Source organism: Drosophila rhopaloa, unplaced genomic scaffold (genome assembly GCF_018152115.1).
Source record: "Drosophila rhopaloa isolate 14029-0021.01 unplaced genomic scaffold, ASM1815211v1 contig_163, whole genome shotgun sequence".
In the NCBI taxonomy this organism is placed as follows: Eukaryota; Metazoa; Arthropoda; class Insecta; order Diptera; family Drosophilidae; genus Drosophila; species Drosophila rhopaloa.
In genome coordinates, this window is record NW_025335043.1 from 14,175,762 (window position 1) to 14,199,240 (window position 23,479).

The 23,479-nt window shown below is 40.6% G+C and overlaps 3 protein-coding genes across 14 annotated transcripts in view; 1 reads left to right on the top strand and 2 right to left on the bottom strand.

Annotated features, from left to right (window-relative positions):
• Window positions 1–23,479, top strand: part of LOC108052880 (supervillin) — a 124,442-nt gene that overhangs the window by 9,982 nt on the left and 90,981 nt on the right. For 9 of the 11 annotated variants that reach the window (XM_044458189.1, XM_044458190.1, XM_044458193.1 and 6 more), the window contains exons 1-2: window positions 233–1,036; window positions 17,021–21,095. In XM_044458189.1, the coding sequence (XP_044314124.1) occupies window positions 1,022–1,036; window positions 17,021–21,095 (4,090 nt within the window). In that variant the 5' untranslated portion in view covers window positions 233–1,021. Of the gene's footprint in view, window positions 1–232; window positions 1,037–14,879; window positions 14,967–17,020; window positions 21,096–23,479 lie in introns of those variants that run through there. The other 2 variants (XM_044458192.1, XM_044458191.1) reach the window with 2 other exon arrangements.
• LOC108052884 lies at window positions 2,032–2,649 on the bottom strand. Its single transcript, XM_017135410.2, has 2 exons — window positions 2,327–2,649; window positions 2,032–2,269 (listed from the first exon to the last, which is right to left on the bottom strand). Exons 1-2 carry the CDS (start codon window positions 2,594–2,596, stop codon window positions 2,153–2,155), a joined length of 387 nt encoding a protein of 128 aa, XP_016990899.1. The 5' UTR covers window positions 2,597–2,649; the 3' UTR covers window positions 2,032–2,152.
• Window positions 2,464–3,393, bottom strand: LOC108052883. 2 transcript variants are annotated; one of them, XM_017135409.2, is made up of 3 exons: window positions 2,899–3,393; window positions 2,690–2,844; window positions 2,464–2,579 (listed from the first exon to the last, which is right to left on the bottom strand). In XM_017135409.2, the coding sequence occupies exons 1-2, from the start codon at window positions 3,337–3,339 to the stop codon at window positions 2,695–2,697; spliced, it is 591 nt and encodes a 196-aa protein (XP_016990898.2). In that variant the 5' UTR covers window positions 3,340–3,393; the 3' UTR covers window positions 2,464–2,579; window positions 2,690–2,694. The 2 variants fall into 2 exon arrangements, with proteins under 2 accessions (XP_016990898.2, XP_016990896.2); XM_017135407.2 differs by having other exon boundaries at window positions 2,466–2,582.

Genomic DNA, 23,479 nt, shown 5'->3' on the forward strand with positions numbered 1-23,479 from the left:
GTGACAACAAGAAATGTCGAAGCGATTTCAAGAGCAGTACAAGAATCTTGCGGACATATCCCAGGCATTCCGAACCGGGGCCCAACCTGTCCGATCCGATGGTTATCACAGATATTTCCAAACATGTTCGAAGCGAACCTGATGATGAGGTTGCATGGAATCCATAAGATACAATCCACAAGCTGCTTTGTAGCCGCAGCCCAGCGGAATTTCAATTCAGTTCGCGCTCAACTCACAGACACGATGGTCATGCAAACGCGTTAACGAAAAATAAACAAAAATAATATAGAAATTCAAATAATAAACAACATACTAAAATATGCACTAAAGCACTAGCTAAACCAACGAACTGTAAATAATTGTGTAAATAAATAAAAACATAAACATAAAAGCCAACATCAAAGAAACCTTGAAATACTAAAAGACCGCTCAAGTTCCCATACATTGAGCTGGACAATTGTGTTTGAAAATATTTGTTTGATCGATTTTGTGTGTGAAACACCTTGTGAAGGCATTCGTAAAACCAATTGCCATAGCAAGCAAAGTGTGTTAAACAGGAAAACACCCTCCAAAAAGTTTATATTCCACCCCCTTCGATCGGGTAAACCTACCACAAGAAAACAGAGTTTAATTTATATACCAACTTCCTTTTGCAAGTTTGTGTTTTTACGTGCTGCTGACTAATTGCTTTTATATAGCCCGACTATATAAAACTGTACAATAAGACACGGCCAACTCTTTTAATTTCAACGCCTCAGTTAAAGCTGGAAATTGCTTCGCTCTCAAGTGAAGTTCTAAATTTTCGCAGCGAAAACGTTTTTCAATTAATTTCCATTAAGTGAGAAAGTCGAGAACGCCCGTTTTTTTCGGTTTCTAATTGAACTCAACTGCACCAGACCCATAAAAAGTGAACTGCATTCCAAGTAGAGCAAAACAGTAACAACTTCATCATCATATCGTCAGATGCTGCATAATTAGCATTCGTTTGTGTGGAGCAACGAGGAAAAAATAGAAGCTGAAAATGTATCTCATACAGGTGAGGCCAAGCGATACAATAGATCTCCCTCTCATAATTAAGTGTTTGCTCTTACTTATCACATGCTGGCTGGCGGCAACTGCACTTGCAGACTGAAAAAATATCTTCATTTAAGCGTTTTTTAATTGTCCGCCAGCTGAGATTTCTTTACCATTCCCCCATCTTTTTCTGAAAACTCTGTGTGCGTGCCTCTCTAGCGTATATAATTTGTTTAATTTGAAGCTAATTTATCTTTCCACTTGGCAGCGGGTAGATCGTGGCGAACGTATGGGGGTTCACTGGAGCAGGTGGCTCATTACTGAACTCTGAACTTGAAACGGTGTTACGATTTACAGCTGGTAATGGTATACGCTTAGGAGATAGGGGAAACATACAAATTTAAGCTTCGGAATTAAAAAACAATTAAATATTTTGACATAGCCATGGTCGTTATTAATTTACACATTTTTGTACTCACTAAAAAAACATGTAAAAAAATATCTTTTAAATCATTTATTGACTACAGATATTTTGCAGATTATAGTTTTTAAATGGAATATCCTAAACTATATTTACTTAACTATATAATGAAGTAAGGACTGGTATCAAAAAATGGGAACTTTTGATATAAATGTCAGTGTGCTGTATTTATAAGAATTTTTAAGGCATTATATTAGAATTATTCAAAAATTCAATCAGAGTTATTAGGAGTTGAATAGATTTTATAACAAAATTGTTCAGAAAAAATGTCTGAAAACTTGTCATCCGAAAGAGACTTAATCGTGCTGCATGCCATGTCGCAATTAGTGAACGCTGGTTTGAGTAAGGAGTCCCTTAAAATCTGCATTGAACTGATCAAAGTTGGAATAGAACCTGGTTTGCTAGCAACGGTTATCAAAAACATAAGAGAGGAGATCAAGGATGAAGAAAGCGACCCAGTGGAGCTGCAATCCAAAAGTGAGGATTTGGAAAGTAAGGATGTTGACGAACCATGTCCCCCAACACACAGGACTATATAGGAAATTATCATTGATTTATATTCAAATTGTGTTTAGCAAATTAAAAGTTCAGCTTCCGTATTTCCAGGGAGGTGTTTCTTGACCTTTTTTAGCATCCATAGATATTTTTTTCATGGTTCTAAGAATCCACAACGCCATTTGTGTTCATCAATCGCAAGCGATTGTTATTTCGGAATACTGTATAAGTGCCGGCCAAAATAATGAGTAACTGCACTACTTTGGCTTGATAGTAGGTCTGAAAAATGAAGATATCTCTAGAAGAGGTACATAAAACCAAAATCTATTGACTTGCCTGTCTTATATAGATGGCCAATGGAACATGTGAACGATGTACATGATAATCCATTCCCCGAAAAAGCCAATATCCCGGCCACGCCCCCAAACTGGCGAAAAGAAATGGGGCAGCGGAATTGTAGGCACTTTCAAAGGGTTTTGAGTGCACCATTAGTCGTATCTGCTCGCCAAGATTATTTCTTTGAGGGGGATTGACCTTTTCTTCGGATGTGTCCTCCTTCTTAAAAGGCCCCTGGATTTTCTGCTTCAGGCTGCTAAAATAGCCCATTTTTACCAAAATTTTTAATTTATGTTGATCGAAAGGAATAAATTTAGAATTTTTGTGTGTAAAATCTGGACTGAAACATAAATCAATGCTTACCTGGTTTAAGGAGTGTCGTCAATGTCATCTTCATCAGACTTGTTGTACTGCATTTTCTGCAATTGGATGGGCAATCCTGCTGGATGTCCCATTGATACTGTTAACAAGCCAGTGGCTAAGATAGCCAACTGCATGAGTTTGGCCTGCTGATAGGTCTGAAATGAATAGGATTAATAAGGAACCTTAGATATTACTTCTCCATTTCCCACCCTTTGAATATAAAGACCGATCCTCTCCGTTTTTCGTTGACTATGCCAATTGTAGCCACGCCAAAACCAAAAAGCTGGCCACGACAAAAAGCTCATCTTTAGGTAGGGTAACATATCCATTAACTTTTTCGATAAACCCTTGGGAGCATTGCGATCCATGAAGTCAACAAACTCCAATTCGTAGTTTATAGGCGGTTGTCTTTTGAAATTTTGCAACTTAGTATCTGGGACCGGAATATCCCCAGATGTTATGGGTTCTGTAGTATTAGCTGAAGTATTGTCTGTCTTCCCAGTTTCCTGATTCGATGTTTCCTTTTTATCATTTGATGATGTTTCTGGTGCTTCTGGATTCTCCACATATTTAGGGCTCTCTAGAACCTCGTCAATTGTGGGTATGGAATTATTAAACTGCTCTGAAATCTTCTGGCGCAGCGTATCCATTCTGAAAAGCTGAACTTTTAGACTAAGAATTTAGAATTTTGTTTAAGATGCCGAAATGTAAAAGCTTAGCTTGCTGGGTTTGCTTTACAATGGTTTTAAAAGTTCAAAGGCATTGCATAAATTATCGCCTAATCTCAACTCGTTCGCTCATGCGGGCTTACATTTGTTTAAAACTAATTTACCTTATTTAATTTTTCTATGTTGTGTCTCTTTTATTTGGGGGGCCCACAGAAGCCGCAGAGAACAAGCTTCATTATTGTCGGACTGCGGGGTTCTATGGTATATAGTGTGGTGCCAAAGTGGGTCAGTTGGTGCAGCGGTTCATGCAATTATAAAGCGCATATCTACAGGTTGCATACCAGATACCTCCACTCCGACTTCGACTTCGACTTGGGTCCATTGTGTGGCGGTAGCTAACTGCTAACGGCATGGACAGCAGGTGTCTCCTCAGTTCATTGTGTTTTTTTTTTTTTTGGTCTATGTTTTTGTATTTTTATACCCTTGCAGAGGGTATTATAATTTTGGTCAAAAGTGTGCAACGCAGTGAAGGAGACATCTCCGACCCTATAAAGTATATATATTCTTGATCAGGATCACCTCCTGAGTTGATATAGCCATGTCCGTCTGTCCGTCTGTCCGTCTGTCCGTCTGTCCGTCTGTCCGTCTGTCCGTCTGTCCGTCTGTCTGTCCGTCTGTCTGTCCGTCTGTCTGTTTCTACGCGAACTAGTCTCTCAGTTTTAAAGATATCGAATTGAAACTTTGCACACACCCTTCTTTCCTTTGCACGCAGTATATAAGTCGGAACGGCCGGGATCGGCCGACTATATCCTATAGCTGCCATATAACTGAACGATCGGGAATGCCATAACTTTGGTGTTTTTAAAGTTAGAAAGTTGGGATTTTCTATGGGTTTTACATTTGGCCAATCAATTTGACGTACCAAATTTTATAAGGATCGGCCGACTATATCCTATAGCTGCCATATAACTGAACGATCGGAAATGCCACAACTTTGGTGTTTGTAAAGTTAGGAAGTTGGGATTTTCTATGGGTTTTACATTTGGCCAATCAATTTGACGTACCAAATTTTAAAAGGATCGGCCGACTATATCCTATAGCTGCCATATAACTGATTAATCGGAAATGCCATAACTTTGGTGTTTGTAAAGTTAGGAAGTTGGGATTTTCTATGGGTTTTATTTTTGGCCAATCAATCCGACCTACCAAACTTCATAAGGATCGGCCGACTATATCCTATATCTGCCATATAACTGAACGATTGGAAATGCCATAACTTTGGTGTTTTTAAAGTTAGGAAGTTGGGATTTTTTATGAGTATTAAGAATGCATCATATGAATAATTTTGGGGAATATATTTTACAGAGTATTCTGCAAGGGTATATCAACTTCGGCTCCGCCCGAAGTTAGCTTTCCTTTCTTGTTTCGGTTGAAAATGTGGCTTACCTTCGACGAAAATTTTTGTGTGCCGGCTTCCTGCCACTATCTGGATTGTGTAAACTAGTTTTTCTCTCTCTCGATGGAGAACGCCTAATGATCCAATGCATTTAATCAAGTAAATTACGAAAATACCGAAAGAAAACAATTTAACGGTGGATAGTATGGCTTGTACCGATATATCTGTATAGATTCCTGGGACAAAGACCAACCTAATGAAGTGAAAATCTTGGGTTCTTTTGTCGTAGTTCTTTGATTAGCGGAATGTGTTTGAGATATTCTTTTGCCACTCCTGATGGTTCATCAATCATGTGGAAAGTTGACATCTAACACTCTTACAGTTTTCTGCATCTGCAGATGAATGGAGAAGTCTTAGAATTGATCCACTTGCCCACTTACTTACCTGAGCGTATCAGTATTACCATTTTTAAGCCATTATCTCTCCCCTTTTTCCAGCATCTTTAGACCAAACTACTCAGGCGTTCAGCTTGTGTGAGGAGGCTTTCATTCAAGACGTCTAAAACCACAAATTGCATTTGTAAGACTTCACTGAGATCGATTCTCAAACTCACTATCTGTCGATATTCTACATTTCTCTGGAAACAGCCTACACGCCAACATTCTTCTACCCTTTTAACTGTTCAAAGTCAAGCTCAATTAACCCAATTTCAATTTGGGAAATGATTTGCAAAAAGCGAAATAAATCGTTTTGAAAGTCTTCGACGTGTTGTCAAAACACTCGAGCATAAATCACAATAAAATTTCTTTTGGCCAAAACGCCAACTCGTTTTTTGGGCCCACCTGCAATTAGTTTGCTCAGGTGGGTGTCTGTCCTCTCGTTTATTTTTTACTCCGATAGATCGTGTGAAATTGCAACTTTAGCTGCGGTCAATGTTAATTCACCTTTCGGCAAAACCAATTACTGCTAAATGGTGAATTGTATAATCAACTTACGGCTGTAAATGTCTGATTTTTTCTGTGAAAGGTCTGCTCGTGCGACAGGTGACGACACTTCAGGTGTCAAGTGCGCAAAATTCGGTTAAGATAGGTTACCAAAAACGGTTTAATTACATTACATTAACGAGCGTTGCTTTTTTGTTATTTATGTGCGCTTTGGAACTGTTACAACAGGCTTTGTGAGTCATAAAAGTGGAAAGAATTGATTTAAAAATGGTCAAGAGATCAATAAATGTGAATTATAGCGGCACTATGAATGTATTAAGTTTAAACTGGGCTTTAAGTTGGAAACCCTAGAGCACAATGAATTTAAAAGCTGCTCACTTAAGATTCTAGTGAAAAAGAGAAAGACGTTAAACATACCGCTTTTCTTCTAACAATCAAAAGGCTCTTATACAATTTTCATATTTAAAAGCTTTTAAGCCGAAGACCGTCTAAGAACATTTGAAAATCCGTTTACCTTGACTTTCCATCAACCGCTAATCTTGATCTTTTAACTGCATTCCCCTTATCCACTTTGAGCTACCGGCCTTGTCAGAGAAGCAATGAATCTTCCAATCTTTTTAGAACCTGCCTGCAACGGCAAAAAGCCAATCCCCAATAGCATGCCTCATCATTCTTGTTCTCTGCATTATTATAAAATGCCGCATCACTCCCCGCCAATCTCGACTAACCCATCTTTCAAAAGGGGGCCCGCATACCAAAAACCCGAGCATATTACTCAATTTTCAATGCTCAGATTTCGGACAGACAGCGAAAAACAAAGGGCAAAACGAAGATGCCACACCAGAACTATATAAATACAAACAATGCCAACAGTTGACACTTTGACAAATGATATTGTGGCTGGTACGATAAGAACTCGGAACAGAAAGCCTCATACATCAGAAATGCGACATATTTTTTTTTCAAGACTCTGTTTTTTTATTGGAAAAAAAAACACAAATCTAAAGTGAATGTGATGCTTAGGCTATCGCTAAAACCTTGGTTCGCCGTTACACTGGGTCAACAACTTGGGAAAAACGAGACGAGATGGGTCCCAATCCGAATTGATATTGATATGGATTTGCTCTAGATTTACACATGAACGAGTTGATGATCCTCAAATGTCGTCTGTGGTTTTGGATTCGAATTGGGTTGGGATCGGTTTGGTTTCGGTGTGTAATCAGAGCCGTATTATGGGAGTCACTGGACTTTTGATCTTGGCCAGTTCAAATCCCCGGGCTAAGCCTTGTGGAATTTTGTTTATGTTTCGGGCGAGGCTTTCATCCTCTTTGGTATTTCTTATTTTTTCTGAGGCGTGGACCATATAATTCCGCATTCCCCTGACATGAAATATGTATCAATTTAATTACCCCGAAGTCCTGAACACGCAATTAAAGTTCAGGGAACCCTTTTCGAACAATCCCTAAAATGCCTTCGTATCTTTTTTCGAAACAAACATTTTTATGAGGTTGCAACAAACAATAAGATACGACACACCTACAACTACCTGAAACTAGAGAACAGGATTCTGTAATTCCTTGAAATGGCAGGCCAAAGAATAGGGTAAAAATAAATACTGTCTGCTTTTGATTCCCTTAACGATTCCTACCTGTTTCTTTCTCTGCTGGCCTTTCTTTTGGATTTTCTGTGGATGATTTATCTTTGACATACTCATTTCATGCCCTATCAATTTAGGAAAAAGCGGGGAAACATTGGGATTTGAATATTTTATGAGGCTCAAGTTCAATGGCTTTGAGGCGTGGTTCTTAATGCAATCAAAACGCATTTGTTAAGGTGTTTTTCGGAGGCGTAAGAGTTTTTTTATTGGGTACCCAAAGTTTTTAAAGCGTTTCATTTAAACAAACGTAGCGAATCAGGCGTTTATATTCCCACCTAGAATAGTTTTTAAAGCGGAACTCACGCTCCAATGTAATTCGATAGAGCCACGAGGAAAACTTGTTTTATTTTATTTATTTTTTTTCATCGATAAACTTGGCATGACTGAGGCCACGAGTCGAGGCAAGCATTACCTTTATTGTTTTACCTTTATCTATATTTAATTTAATCGATGCAAATGCTTGCTAGTCATGAAACGGCTACCCAATGACCTTCAAATGTCCGCAAAGAAGTGCGTTGAAAAAGTTTATCTTAATGACCATAATTATGTTCGATTGAACCACTATATCGCCTTGTCTGTCCATTGTATTTTTTGTGTATTATTAAGCGAAATTATTGGCTACTCATATAATTGCCGCACGTGTTCCAGCTGGAGAAAAATAAAAAGAAATCAGTAAAAAAAACGTTTCATATGCTGATGTCGATGTCCATGTCCATGTGCCCATGTCACATGTCTGGCGGAGATTGGGGTATGAGGGCAATCCCCTGCGTCTGACATTGATGAAATGGGCTTTTTATAGCCATGTTTTAGGTGATGGAGAGTTGTGTAATTGTTGTCTCACGTTTAATGGCATGTCGAATAGAGTTTTGATTTATTTTCATTGTTGGTTGTTGATAAAAGCGAAAAAAAGGGAAAAGTTTTACTCCTCACAACTTTACACATATGTGCAATCTTAGCCAAATCCATCTATAACTTGTTGCGTTGCGTGGTTTGTTCTATATAATCATGTAATAATTATAATTTTTTTACTGTACTCTTTTTTTTATGATTGTTCCACTTGTTTTTATTATTTCAATTTGCCGTGTACATGTCGGTCGAGTAAATAAAATTTATTACGTGATCGTCTCTGTCGACAACTAAATCTTTGGGATTAAGTGGAAAAATAATCTCGTAAAAAGTAGATGAAAATATAATGGAAAACTACTAGAAAAACCATTTGTGTGGTCCAGTAGGCACATAAAAACAGATAAGTATCTTTAGATGGTAAATGATACAGAAATTAAATTCTGTTCTGGATAGGTACACAGAAAAAAAACATTTGTATACTATAATAAAGCTGATAACAGGAGAAACAAATCGGTAAAAATGTATAAATTAAATGGTTTTTTTATTATAAAATGTTTTTCCTTAAACTATCAATTCAAAAACAAAGCAAAATTCAGTAGAATCTTGCTATACTATTTTACAAGGCTTTACTGTACTTTGCCTGGGCTGTTTGCATTTGCACTGAATTGCTTTTTCGGTATTTTGAAACCTATTTTTGCTTTGGTAGCACTTTTCTGTGGCTGACCACAAACAATAAATACATTTTTATTTCGAAATCCGATAGAAAATTAAATATATCCAGATGAGGCAATTGCTTCATGCAATTACATAAAGAAAACAATTTTCAATTTGATTTTTTCCCTCGTTTCCATTACTCATTTTCATCCATTTCTGTTCCCTTGTTGTTCCAAGTAACTACCAAATCCAATTAAGTTCAATAACAATTAAAGTGGGAAAGAGCAGACAAAACAAACAAAATCAGGCAGTTTGCTTTTTAATTACTCGGTTTAGCCCTTAGTTTATTGCTCTTTATCGTGGTCCCCTTTGGTCGTTTGACCATTTGGTCATTTAATTGAAGCCCCTTAAGGGCAAGTTCGATGATATATCTTTAGGGCCGTCTTTAAATTGATGATGTCGGCTACTTTTTATTGTCAAACAAACACACAAATCGATGACACTCTTTGGAAGTGGGGACTTTAAATAGGTTTAAGCTTAGGCGAACAAAATCGATAGGTGCGTAAGTGCTGAGTTTTTGTGTTGACCGCTGCTGTCTTTCATAAAGAAGAATGTCAAGAGGCCACAATAATTGCAACTAATCCGCAATGAAGGCTCGAACCTTGGGCCACAAAATCTAGACCACCTGTCGGATGCCCGATATTTAAGCCATGTATCCATGTTCACAGTTTGTTTGGCATGCACTGACTGTGAAGATTGAAAAATGTACCATGTAATTTCTGGGGTTAAACCGAACCGTAATCATTGTCCATTCAATTGCGGTCTTTGTTGTCAAGCGGAAATGTAAAATGCCTGCTTCCGGCTATTTTTCCCCGCTCAAAGGATGTTGAAAACGGCTCTCGCGATATGTTAACTTAATTTTAATGCTCTTGCTCTAGCACGCAAATTGTTGGCTTCCTATTTCTAGTCTCTGTGTCTAGTCAAAGTCTAAAAACATATGCCAAACTTGGCCTTGCCCTCGGCCCTCGTAAATAACAAGAACTATGTGATTTGATTAAAAAATTCTGGTTCCCACATCTGAATCAAAAGTGATTCATTCGCAAAAGATTCACATTTTTCATTTGCAAATCTCTTCAGGTGTACATATATACGAAGATTTTGCCGGCATTAACTAAATATATTCTTATGTGGTCTTTGTACATATATTTATAATTTTGCACATCTCGATTTTCTGCCAAAGAAATTTTATTTAGCTTTTAACTTAACTGTCTGTCAGAAATGTAAAGAAAATTGAAAAAGAAGCACACATAGAAATTGTGAAAAAAATGTTTTCTAAATAAATACTGAGTAGAAATTAAATATTGAAAATCTATAGATGCTGAAATATGGTGTCACATAAAGTGCTGAAATAGTGATTTAGTGGGGTAAAAGTGATCAGTCACTGTTTTATTGTATTTTTGAATAAAATTTATAAAAAAATATTAGGTGGATTAGAAAAATTACAATTACATATTTGATTTTATATAAAAATAAAAACTGAATGTGCATGAAAGTGATATACATTCGAAGTATTTTTGTGTTATAGTATTTATGAACTTCATTTCTTACTGCCCTTAATGAAGGGGATTAGATAAATTTTACTATTTGTTTAATTAATCCACAACATCGAATGTAAAATACTCATTACCGAATATCTAGTCAATCTTCCTCTAACACACCTCCAAAACAAACACCAAGATGCCAAAAAAAATACGCTTCAACATCTCGTTTGGCTGCCGCTCAATTTTTGTGTGTACGCATTATAAACAAAATGATGATGTGAATTTTTTTTTTGGGCCATGGCAAAAACCATTTCGAGTATTTTCAACCTAAGAAATATTACGGAAATAGCTGGATAGCGCAAGAAGATGTACGTTTCTTTCGTGTTGTTAATTTTGTACTACAGTATAGTGAATAATTTTTCGAACAAGTTTAAGCAATTCATAATTAATTCCGGCATACGCCCCGACATTGAAGTTGGCGGGGGAACTCTTGCCTCTTTTTCAGATGGCTGGGTCAAGGTCTTGAGACTTAAAGTATTCGAGACGTGTTAATGGCTTGTTAATCTCACAACACAGCACAAAAAACAAGTTGAACCGCATAAAACGACATCAAAGCGTGCAAAAAATGCATTTTCTGCCTCGTGTTACAGTAAAATGTTCCGCTTTGTGAACAGTAACAAAGATCGCGCTCTGTGTTTATTTAAAAATCTTTCCCAGTCTTTAATGGAGTTTTCCCTGCAAGCCCTTAAAGATCATAAAAATTATACGACTTCATTCGCAGCCCACGCAGAACTAAACAAACTTTTAAAATTACTTTTCAAAGACTTTGTTCTGTGACTAAATGAATAAGGAAGTCGTCTTTACTTCGGCAGATGCTAAGAATTCCTTAAACAAATACACGAATCTGTCAAGGTGTTAATTGAACTACGAAATCAAGGCAGGTTAAGATGCTAATTGAACCCGCAATTTATACTGAAAGGGATTGAGTGGTTGAAGAATTAGACTGAAACTTTCAAAAAATACTCAAAATAAGTTGATTGACTGATATGATGTTTTTAATATCATCTTTAACATTTTCATAACCGTAAATTTCATCATTCAAAATCACCAATCTTTAGTTTAAGCATCGATTGAGCCATCACCAATCAACCTGTTGCTCCGATTAACATTTCATTCATCCAAAACAAAATCCCAAATCCCACGACTCCATATCGAATAACATAAGCTTACGCAAAGACCTTCAACAGTTTCGCGTAATTATGTAAATTTCGTGTTTCCCTATCGAATCAAACTTAACTAAACGCTACAAATTAGCCGGCTCAACTCAATCTCTGATCCCCCTTCCGAAAAAAGGCGCTTTATAATCTGACAAATAATTTTCATAAATTTAAATACATACTTACCACCTGCTTGTTAGTCTCCAAGTTTCCCAACGCACATTTCGGAGCAATTAAAAATCGATTTACATGTGTGTGGATCAAATGCTGATTTCTTTGGCTCACACACGAATTTGGGTGAAAATTAATGACTTCCAGTGAAAGTCGGTTTTGTATAACAAACAGCCCGAAAGGTAAAGTGTAAACCAATAGGTAAAATCGGAGCCCAGAGGCCCACTGCCCAAAATCTCTATGTCAAACGCGGCTTTTCTGAGAAAAGTTCAACGCCCCGACATTTGAAAACGAAAGCGACGAGTTTCTGTTTTGTTGTCTTATTATGTTATGTGTTTTTTTTTTTGGTTTAAATATGCAAAAATATTTTTCATGTGTCTGCTACGCAGAATTTTTTATTTCCATATGAAATTACAGCAGCCACAAAATGGCAGCAAAACTACAAACACTTTATGCCTGCGGCTGCTTTCAAAAATTGTTTTTCGTTTTCATGGTCTGTTAAAGTTGGGCGCTGAGCAGCGAAAATTATAAAAAATAGTTTGGCAAATTTATGGAATGAAGAAATTTTTGAAAACATGTTTTGGTCAAATGGAATATGGTTGTGAAAAACTATAATAAGAAATTTGAGACCAATTGGCAGGGAATTTATAAATTGAATTTACATCCGTAAATTAAAATAAAACCAAAGTTTAAAGAAATATTGAATGAAACAAATTTTTTTATAAGTCTATTGGCAAATTGAAATGTCTTTCAGGAATTTTGGAACTCTAATGTTAATAGAGGGAATTGTTTAATCATTAATCACATAAAATCCCTCCATCTGAAGTTAAAAATTCAACAATAATTGTTAAAAAAAAAAAAAAAAAGAGTTCCAAAGCCCCGAAATCCAGAATTTATTCAACCATATAAGCCCCCATGTAATATCAACCAGACTTATCGCACACTTATGTACGTCCAGCAAGAACCGTCGGCAAGTCTTAAGTAACCCCATTCGAAATAACCATATCAGCATAACAAATTCTCACATTTTTCGGCTTCAGCCGACGTGAAAAATGAAAAAAATATGCATAATTAGAAATGCGAGGAAAGCTGAAAAGCGATGTTAGCTGAGCGTACTTCCTGGTTCAATATGATACTCGAAAGATACTCCCTTCTGCGATTCCCTCACGCGGGGCAAAACTGAAAACAATGGGAATAAAGCAACATCAACAATATCACGCACTAGTCATTAGCTCGTCGGGATAAACAAACATATTTACTTGCAGGCAAGAAATGCAACACGTGCTGTGCATAAATAATAAAAATAAAAACCGGGGAGAGACCAAAAGTTTTTCCAGCTGAGTTGGTCAGTTCTAATGGTGTGTTATTGACCCCGCGTTTTCGAGCAGAGAAATTAGTATAGATTATGCATGCTTGAAAGCCGAACCGCAGAAAGACAGAGACATTCGTTTGTTCGGGGCCATCCCGAATGAATTAGAAGTGGTGCCAAGTGGAGCCCAACCACTTGTTTCTGTCAGCCTCAAAACTTCAGCTCCGGACAGAAATTTCTTAATTTCAGAGCTCAGTTGGCGGTTCAGTTTGCGGCTTTTTTTTTTTTTTTTGCATAATGTGTGTGATAAGCTTGGGGGATTTTCTGCTGCTCTGGCACAGATATTTCAACTTCTTTTGATGGCGCGGAGATACTTTCGCAAGCGGATGTGGCAGATACTTAAAACGGTATTCAAACTACACGCCAAGTTTATAAATACTCTCCACAAATCCCTTGTAACGCACAGCAATTGCAATGAATAAATCTGGTACGCTTTGAAGTCCGTCCCCCCAGTCAACAAAAATATCAAATTGAAGTCATTAAACCTGTAATTAAAATTCGTGTTTCAGTTCATTAACTTCTCGTTGCACAGCTGCCAAAAAGGAATTAGCGAAACCGATTTAAATAAATTTTGTATTGAAGCGCGGTTAGAGGAAATCCAAGGTTAGCTAAAATGTACTCAGGTAGTTCTCTACTCTGAGTTTTCGAGAAGTGTGACCCATATTGCCTCATTCCTCGGTCGTCTGATCTTTCTTAAGTTTATATATAGCAAATGTCCGACTATAATTAGATGGAACTCACTTCACCCACTTTCGAGTGCACTTTAGTTTCGCCGCTGTCTAGATCTTCCGCATAACTCTTGGTTTTGTGTTCGATTTCCCAAGTTGTCTAAATTGTTTTCTTACCTTTGGACTAGATATAATTGCATTAGCCATCCTTTATATACACGCCGAGTGATTCATTCGGACATATTTATGTGACACAAGTGGAACATCTTCGATCAGTATTATAGACAGGCTATTTTCGGGAAACATTCATAACCAGAAGTTGGTCACATATTCCCTCCTCCTTTCCCGAAATTAATGAGCTTGTTAATCGAGCGACAGAACTGAAAACAAAAAGTGACGTACACTCAAATAAAATTTAAGCCTTTATTTACTGAATATGAAAGCAAGACTTTTACTTTCAAAATTAGAAATTATTATTATGGAAAAATATTATTTAAATATATAACAAATTTAAACCTAACAAAATTTAACTCTACAATTTATAAAGCAACAAGTGTATTTCTTAATTCAGAAGTAATGTATTTTTAAGTGCATGTTTGTATTTTTCCGCTCCAGCTTTTTGGAGGATGAATGTATGAACCGCCTTCACCTGAAGAGTTTTCTCCTGCCCACTTAATTGAATTGTGTATTTTCGGCCTTAATTAAAAAGCCCAGAGGCGGGGTAAAAGTTCATTGACTGCTCGGATATGTAATACACTTTTAATGATCATGATTTGGGGGAACCTAGAAAAATCAATTTAGTTTCCATTTGCTGTTTACTTAATTGAAATTTAGCCTAGGGCCTAGGGACTAACTAAAGGGATTTCTTTAAGAAGACCGCCTCTATTCCCCAACCATGTAAAATACACTCTTGGGAATTATTCACCCCATTCATTAGGTTCTCTTAAGTTTTGTAGCTGCTCTTGCGCCCATTTGGGGAGCTTCTTGATGAAGCTTTTTAGTCGCCTTCGAATCGATCTTTACGGAAAGTTTTTCCTTAGCCATAATCAGTCTAGAAAGCGCGCGTGTTCGTAACGGATCGGATCGGAACGGATTCTACCCCCATATACCTCGATCTATATCGCGCGAATTTGTATTTTCCTCCCAGTTTGTACTTTTGATGCCTGTTTTATTTTTAAGTTTCTCAAATATTTCTCGTTTTGCCCGTCTTTTTTGGGGATTTGCCATTTGAGTTTGGGGAATCTCGTTCGGTTTCGCAGCTGGAGTTGCGTGTGCTTATTTATAGTTTCCCCAGAGATACAATCGCACGTTTGATATGTGTTTCTATTGTTGTTTGCTCGGCTTACGCCATTGCGTATGAGTGATTTGTGTTGGCCATCTTACTCAGCCATATATGATTTTTTGTAGTTTTTACTGGCACATTGCCCGACATTACGCAGCTGTTTAGGAGACCGTAAATTCTCAAGTAAAAATTCTCATGTAATTTGCATAAATATAGTCTAAATCAAAAAATTATAATGAGTCTCTAAAAACCGATTGTGAGTCACGTCGTCAAACGAAAAAATGTTTGTTGGGGAAGTCTTGCATAAATTTCCAACCGTAAATCAAAGATGACAAGTGAGGGAATGGTGACCACAAAATGAGACATGTGTTCTAGGAAGTTTTCAAAATTCTGTGAAAAAGTTCTTAAGATTTTTTTACGAGACTTTGAATTGTTATGGTAGACAATGTTGTAACTCTGAAAATTTGTTGGTGTTTTTGAAAGACAAGATATTTATTGTTATGCGATTGATTTCAAGATCCATTTCAGATAAAGTATATGATAATAGAGCTTGTTATGAAGTGAGGAAATAAAAGTTAAAGTACGATTGACAAAAATTATGCGATTGATCCATTTTGACAATATCTGTAAAGATCGTTCAATATTCCATAACTTCCAGATGGAGTGGATTATAATAGTGCTAATAAGCCAATGTTTCCATGACAATTTGAAGTGATCCTCTTTTTTTGTTACAGATGGCAACCATATCGAATATCATTCGACACGAGCATAATCTCTTTATACTTGTGTTTCCCATAATTTGTTGTTTACCACTTGGTAAGGGAAACAAGTGTAACCCTTTTGTTTTTTTTTCCCGAGGTCTTTTGCCGTCATCCTTAGCTATTTCGAATGGCGTCAGCAACGGAAATGATGCGTCCAGATCCCACACGCCGCCTGGTGCCCCAAAAATCGAACCAATTGCAGAGCTTTTTGTATAAACAAATATTATATATGCCCCTTCCCATCAAATTTCACACGCAATTTGGTTTATTTTCGTTTAATATCCTACAAAAAAGAAACAAATTGAAAACCGGAATGGAAACTGTGTGGAGGGCCGTTAAATAAATTAAATTAATTAGTTTCAGCATTTGTTTGCGGGGTCTTTCAATTGGCAAATGAGAACTTCAGATAAGATTAAATAGTTTTTCTTGCGCCTGTAAGTGTTAAAAGCTTTGATGGATCATGAGTAAATTTGCTCAATTGCTTCCAAGAATTTAACAATACATTATGCATTATGTATGAACACACTGATAAGAGGTTTATCTGGATAGCTGGTAGTTTCTATACGGTTTGCTAAGTACTCTACTAAATACCTAATTTGTTATGATAATGAGCTGCTTCCGCTCTGAATTCACTAAAAAAGTACCTTCAAGTACCGCGTGGGAGCTGTATGCTAATTTTTGCACAAAAAAAAATCAGAAACAGCCACTTGACAGGTTGACAGAGATTAAAGTTAGATGTTTCTCACACTCAAAAATAAAAAAACATTGCTCTTTTAATTGTATGTTAAATTGTCTAAAGTTTTTTCATTTACTTTTATTAAAAATGTTTACGAAAACTTCTTGATATTTTTTTTTTCAAAGCTTAGAGACCAACGACCCTGAATCAGATGGAGTTATATTTCTAGTTGTCATGTAAATGCAAGCGACGTGAGGTCGTAAAAACGGCAAAAACCTTTTAGATAGCCGCGAAGATCGTTAAAGGCTGACTGAGTTTGCTTATCTTTGAGGTCTTTGGGCCAAGTTAACGCAAGTTGGCACTACGTAATCTTATCATCGTTGAGGTTCCGCGAGTTGCGGGCAAATAAAACATATATTTATCTTGATTGCCTTTAAAAAAATTAACTAAATACTCCATTTTCTTCTCGATTTATTTACAGACTGTTCAGACCACTTGGCGGCCACAATTGCCGTTGCCCAGGGAGCTTCAACTGACCAATGACCGGAACAGTGCCGACGATCACGACTCGAAGGTGATCACAACCACCACGACCACAGCGGACATCCACCACCACAACCAGGATCACCAGGAGGAGGAGGAGGAGGAGGACATGGATCGGCTGAGGGGCAATCACAGCATCGGAGGATCCTCACAACAGCTTTCCGGCAAACAGAAATGGTCCTTCGGCAGGCTCTTCCGCAAGAAGAAGGATGCTGAGAGTGCCTCGTCCAGCGAGGAGGATCGCAAGGCGGGATTTGTGCCCGCCCAGCGGCAGTCAGCCGGCAAACCAAAGGGAAAACATGTCAAGAATTCACGGGGTAGCAGCAAATTCGATCATGTGGTAGTGAGTCCGCGACAAGAGCAGGCTCCACCACATCCTCCTCAACCGCAAATCGACAACGAATTCTTCCTGCCGCTGGAGAACATACAACCGGAACCCTATTACCAAAACCAACCGGGCTACTATCAGCGCTCTAGTAACTCCCTGGACAGGAGATTACTCCTGCAGCAGCCTCCTGGAGTTCAGGGTAATGGTTACCAGCAGCAGCATAAATCCCGTTCGGGGCAGCGGGGTCCCAAGCCACCAGGAGCTCACTCCAGCGAAGAGGAACTGATATCGCTGAACTCCTCCACGTTCTCCAAATATCGCAGCGATGAGAGCATCCATTTGGGATCCGCAGCCGGACAAAGTCGACGCAGTCGAGCGGCTCGCAATGAGCGGTACTACAAGAGATTATCCCGCGATGGCGAGCCAAGTCATGGAGGAGTCCCAGTTGTTCCCCAGCAGCAGCAGCAGCAGCGGTACAAAACTCAGCCACTGCCTTTATCCATCTACCAGCCAACGAATACCTCTAATAGCTATGTCCAGTGGCAACCGCAACCGCAGCCGCAGAAGAGCCTCCAGAATGCGATGCAGAGCGATGGAAAGCGGAGCATTAGCTACGACAGTCACATACACCTGCAGAATATGAATGGAAGGATGCAGAGTAAGCCACTGCCACCGCCACCACCACCCAGGGATCCTTTGAGGAGGGTGCATGTGGGAGGAGGTTCTGGGCAGCAGATCGGTTCCAGTTCGGGTGATCTGCGACCCGTGTCCTACGCCTTCGATCACAACAGTCGCTGTGCGTCCGATGATCGCATTTGGCAGCCACCTCACTACCAGTCGGTGCACTCGCTCAACTCCCAGCCCAGTTCTTCGATAGTCAGTGCTCCGGTGAGCCAACAGCAGCCGCATCACAGGAGATTCATAACGAGATCAGAGAGAAATGCCAATCCCGGCAAGCAATCCCTGCCCAATGGCATTGATTTCCACTACGTGGCTGATGCAACACCGCGCTCCAGGAAGCCCATTCACATGATGGATGCGGGCAGGATGGATAGTGGAGGAGCGCCCCCTTCTAGTGGAGTTCTGAGAACCTCTAAGAGTGGACTTCCCACCCCGAATCCCGCTCCCCAGCAGCCTTTGACCAAACCACGATCGTTTTCCAGCTCGCGATTGAGTGAACTGCGAACATATCCCATGCCCATGTACTCCGAGGTGCAGAAACCAAAGAGAAGTGCTCTGCCCGCGAATCCTTCACCAAATCAGGATAACATTGTGTGCGGCAGTCTGCACATTAAACCCACTCAAGACCGTGGCAACCAGAATTACGTGGAGATTCGCCATCGGGATGTGCACAAGACCAACTCAATGCCGCATCACTATCAGAGCAGGCGTTCTGGTGAGGATTTGCCCAACAAATACGAGGAGTATGTGGCGGAGAAGAGGGAGCAACATCAGCAGGCACCTGCTCCAGTCTATCCCGAACGCAAAATGAGCTCCACGCCAGCAGTGGAACCACCACCACCTGTTTACTTCCCCCGCAAGAAACCGGCCAACTTGGAGGAGGCCATCAACGAACTGGAGGCCATATACAAATCACTGGGACTTACAGAACCAGCCGAACCCAAGCCGCAACCCAAATTGGATATCAGCTCCAAGATGCGCGTGCCAACGCCCAGTGATTTTGAGAAGTTCGCTTTGGCCCATGCGGATGACTACGAGGATGAGGATTCGCCAACCGGAGAACCCGATCCAGTTAGAGATGATGTGGCCTTTAGAAACCTACAGTTGGCCAATCTGCAACATAGGTCCTCGGAGAAGCAGCCACCATTTGGCATCCCAGTGGGTCCAATTGTGCCTGCTCCGCAGTCGGATTATCTTCATGTGGAGCCAGTGAGGGTGAAGAAGAAGACTGGCTCTCCTGACATCATTAAAGATGATCTGGCTGTGCGTTCCTTGCGGAAGGATCCACCAGGACCCAAGTCCAGCTTTATTTATCCCATGCAAAAGAAGCAGCGGGCTACGCGGACCCAATCGGCCAACATATACAACCTGATCCACAGAGATGCGGCGAAACCTTCTGGTGGAGATCTCAATAGCTATATGGAGTTGACCCGGAATCTTGAGAGAGCTGGCAGCATGTCCAATCTGCAGGGTGAACATGGCGACGATACCAATGATGTACCCGCTACATTGGATCTGCTCCGTAAGCTTAAGGCGCAGGATGAGGAACTGGATTTGGCCAGAAAGCATCATCCAATACCCTTCAGGCATCCCAGTCAGGGAGGAGCTATTGCCCAACTTCCCGAGCGACTGATCAAAGAGGAGGCCCCGCGAACAGCACCTGTTCCCGCTCCCCGCAAGAGTCTTACCCCGGAGCCAATGATGGATGATGCCCTCAACAAGATTGCTCAGGATGCGCAGGCCAGCAGCATTAAACTGAGCCAGGAGCTCCATGAACTTCGGAAGGAGGCTTTGATCACAGCAGCTAGACCCAAACTAAACCCGGAACAACAAAGATTGGAGGATGAACTGCAGCAGATTGAAGCAGTCTCCGAAGCGGCCAAGCGTTGTGGCCAAATGTTGCTGGAAACTCTGCCGGATGCGGGACAGGAGGACCAGGAATCCCAAGAGAAACCCCTAAGGAAGCTACACCAAGAGGGGAAGCTCATTCGAGCCATCGACGAAGTCTCCGAGGCGGCTAATGCAGTGTGCGAAAAGATCCTGAAGGACATCGTCACCACGGAGCCACCAGTGGTGGTGCACGAGGCACTCCAGGTGAAGCAGACCATAAAGACGGGAGGTGAACAGCTGGTGATGCCGCATCTCATCAAGAAACTGGATCCCATACAATCCGACAAAATCGAGCACATAGCCCGGCGCTGCATGAGGCAGCTGAGCGAACTGGCCAACAATCCGGACTACGACAACCTGGCCACCACCTGTAATATGAGCAACAGCACCACCAAAGCAACGGCGGGTGATGCCACTCTCGTTTGTCCCGTTCCAGAGACCCAAACTCAAGGCCACGTCCAGGCCAAGCCAAGCCAGACGCTCGAGGAGATTGACAAGATCATGCAGGAGTGCGAGCGTCAGGCGAAAAGCAGCAGCTCAACCAACACCACCGATGACCAGCGCACCACCGCCCCCAGTCTGACGAGTGGGAGTGGCAGCGGCAGCAGCTTCCCACCCAATGTGAGCACCACCGCCAGTTCGTTCAGTTCGAGCAGCGACTGCCTGGCCAAGTCGTCGAGTCCCTCGCGCGCCAGTCGTCCGCTCTCGTCGAGCATCACCTCCTTCAATCCGTACTCCTCCAGCGACTACATCAAGTCGCAGAGCAGCGATTGCCATGCACCCAGCACCGATCCGATCAAGACCTTTAGCACCACCTCGTACGAGGGGCAGTCCACACCGCAGAGCACCACCATTAGCACCAATACGATGAGCACGAGTCAGAGCAATACGATCAGTAGCACCACTAATCCGAGTGTGGAGTCCAAGCCGACCACCTCATCGGGATCGCCACCGCCGTTGCAGTTGACGCCAGTGGGTGAGCGGAGGAGGAGGGGAGTCTCCTGTTCCTCCTCCACATCCTCACCATCGCAGTACAACTCCAGCGAGGAGCTGGCCGCCATTTTTGGCATCGAGGAGCAGCCGAAACAGCAGCACCATCGCAGCCGATTGACAGGTAACGGAGATGATCCCACCACCGCCATCGAGGCCCCGAGTTCGCCTGATTCCGATTCCGCCAACGCCAATGCCACTGCCAATGCCACTACTACTAATCCCGCCCAGCTCGATCCAGCTAATAGCGCTACTAATCCCGTTTTGAATGCTCAACTTGATGTTACTACTAGCATTTCCACATCCACCTCAACCACCCATCCAACCTCTAACGATAATGCTAGCACATGTAGTAGCCATAGTTATAAGCTAGAGACGATTCCGGAGCATGATCACGACGAGGAGTTGGTGGAGTCCACATTGAAGTTGTCGCCCAACTTTAATCGGATTTATGCCAGCAAAATACGCATTGTAATGGATCGCGATGAGGAGGCGAGTCTGCTGCCGGAAGGAGGAGCACATGCAGCTTTAACCCAATTCGATTCCTTGAGTTCTCTGGAGGAGACCTCCTCCAATCCGGACTCGGGGAATGTGAGTCTCACGGATTATCCCCTGGCTAGTCATGCGAATGCTTCTCTGGAACTGCAGACCATCTACAATAGTCGCTTTCAGGTTAGGGAGCATTATGTATCCGAGGTTTCTATAAGTGCTTCAGAGTCCACGGATGAAGAGCAAACGGATACCGAGTGCTCAAGAAGTGGTGATCGTATGGGGGCAGAAGATTTTCCCCCTTTACCGACAGAAGAAGAGTTAGAAGAGAGTTTGCGGGAAGAAATAGAACTTAACGAAGGTCTAAGTGCGGGAATTAAAAGGCAGAGTAGCGAAGAAACAGAGTTTACAATTGAGGAAGTTAGCTTGACGAAACAAGAATTGGTATGTGAGGTTGAAGAATTGAAACTTAACGAAACTGTCAGTCTGAGCCAAGAGGTATACAACGTGACCACTGAGAACTTGCATAGGCCGACTTTAGATGAGGTAGATGGCTTGCGTTTTGCTATTATCGAAGTTAATGATAGCCTACTTAACGAATCTTCCCTTGATGAATTGCATTTTAAACTGGACGAAACGGAAATGGACGAATCGGAAATTATTAATAGAATGCTAGAGGCATCCTTTGATGAGTTAGACGAATTAGAACTTAAGGAATCAGAACTTGACGAAAGTAAACTTGACGAACCGATACTTAACCAAAGTCAATTCAACGAAACTTATAATGAGCTAGATAGCATCGATTTGGATGCCACAGAACTAAACGCGACAGGACTTAACGAAATCTCTTACGATCAGTTGGATGAACTAGAACTCGACGAAAGCGACTCTGTAATGCCGTTCACACGCCGCAAAAGCATCGTTTACGAAACCCCACAACTCAACCTGAGCATTTCCGAGCTGAAAGTGAATTACGAAACGCAAGTGGAGCAAGAAATTAAATCAGAACCACTCGACGAAGCCATCAAAACGATTGACAATGATGATGAGGATACGAAAAAAGGGCAGGAAGGCAGTAAGGCGAATGCAGATGGATCTGAAGGCAATGTAACTGAGACCCAGACACATCGTCGCAAAGGACTTCCGGCGAATCCCGCTAACGATGGTGAACAGCCGACCACCAGCTGCAAGGCTCTTTCCGTTTTTGGCGAGGTGCGAACTGTGGCACCACTATTGCCACTACTGCCACCACAGGCGGCACAGGGTGCAGCTGCGGCGGTTGGCGGTGGTGCAACCCGAGGTGGTTGGACTACACTCGAGCACGTATTTGTCGCCTGCACCGTGGGCCTGATTACGCCGAACGATTTGCTCACTTTGTGCCTGATCGTAATTGGTGTGATTATCATTATTGCAATTGCGCTCACCTGAGCAAGCCGTTTATGGCCTGATTGTTGTTGCTGTTATATTGTTTGTTGTAATTATGGAGAAACTGGCGAGAAAGAAAATTATGATTTTTTTTTGTATGAATTAGCCAGCAAGTGCACTTCATATTTCCACTTAACGTAAATTAGACATATAGGATGAGAAATATATATATGTACATTTACTTATAATTTAGCTTTTATTTCCAAGAACCAAAAGTATTCTCAACTTCTATTCTAAGTGCAATTTATGTTATACGAAACGAAACCTATGTTTATTCTATTTTTTGGAGAACCACTGTGCAATTGCAAACGAAATTATACCCATTCATCAATGCTCTCTAACCGTGGACAAATAATGAAGTTATTTAACACAGTTTTCTCGTTTTTCTTCCTTATTAATTGTTAATTTGACTGCAACTTGTGCCAATGATTTTTATACGTTTACTTAATTATGCTCTATTAATTAATCAATTAAATACTTAAACCACATTATGTACTCCCCCAAAATAATTGTTAAGCACATAAACGAAATATTCGAAAATGATTTACCAACGAACTAAAGAATTTCACATTTACCATCTACTAATGATAAAAT

Excerpts from the sequence above, each read along its gene's own strand:
- LOC108052883 (XM_017135409.2), bottom strand. The coding sequence starts at position 3,339 with ATGGATACGCTGCGCCAGAAGATTTCAGAGCAGTTTAATAATTCCATA. Across the intron at positions 2,845-2,898 it reads TCGGTCTTTATATTCAAAGG|ACCTATCAGCAGGCCAAACT; the intron begins GTGGGAAATGGA and ends TATTCATTTCAG.
- LOC108052884 (XM_017135410.2), bottom strand. The coding sequence starts at position 2,596 with ATGGGCTATTTTAGCAGCCTGAAGCAGAAAATCCAGGGGCCTTTTAAG. Across the intron at positions 2,270-2,326 it reads TGGCCATCTATATAAGACAG|ACCTACTATCAAGCCAAAGT; the intron begins GCAAGTCAATAG and ends TTCATTTTTCAG.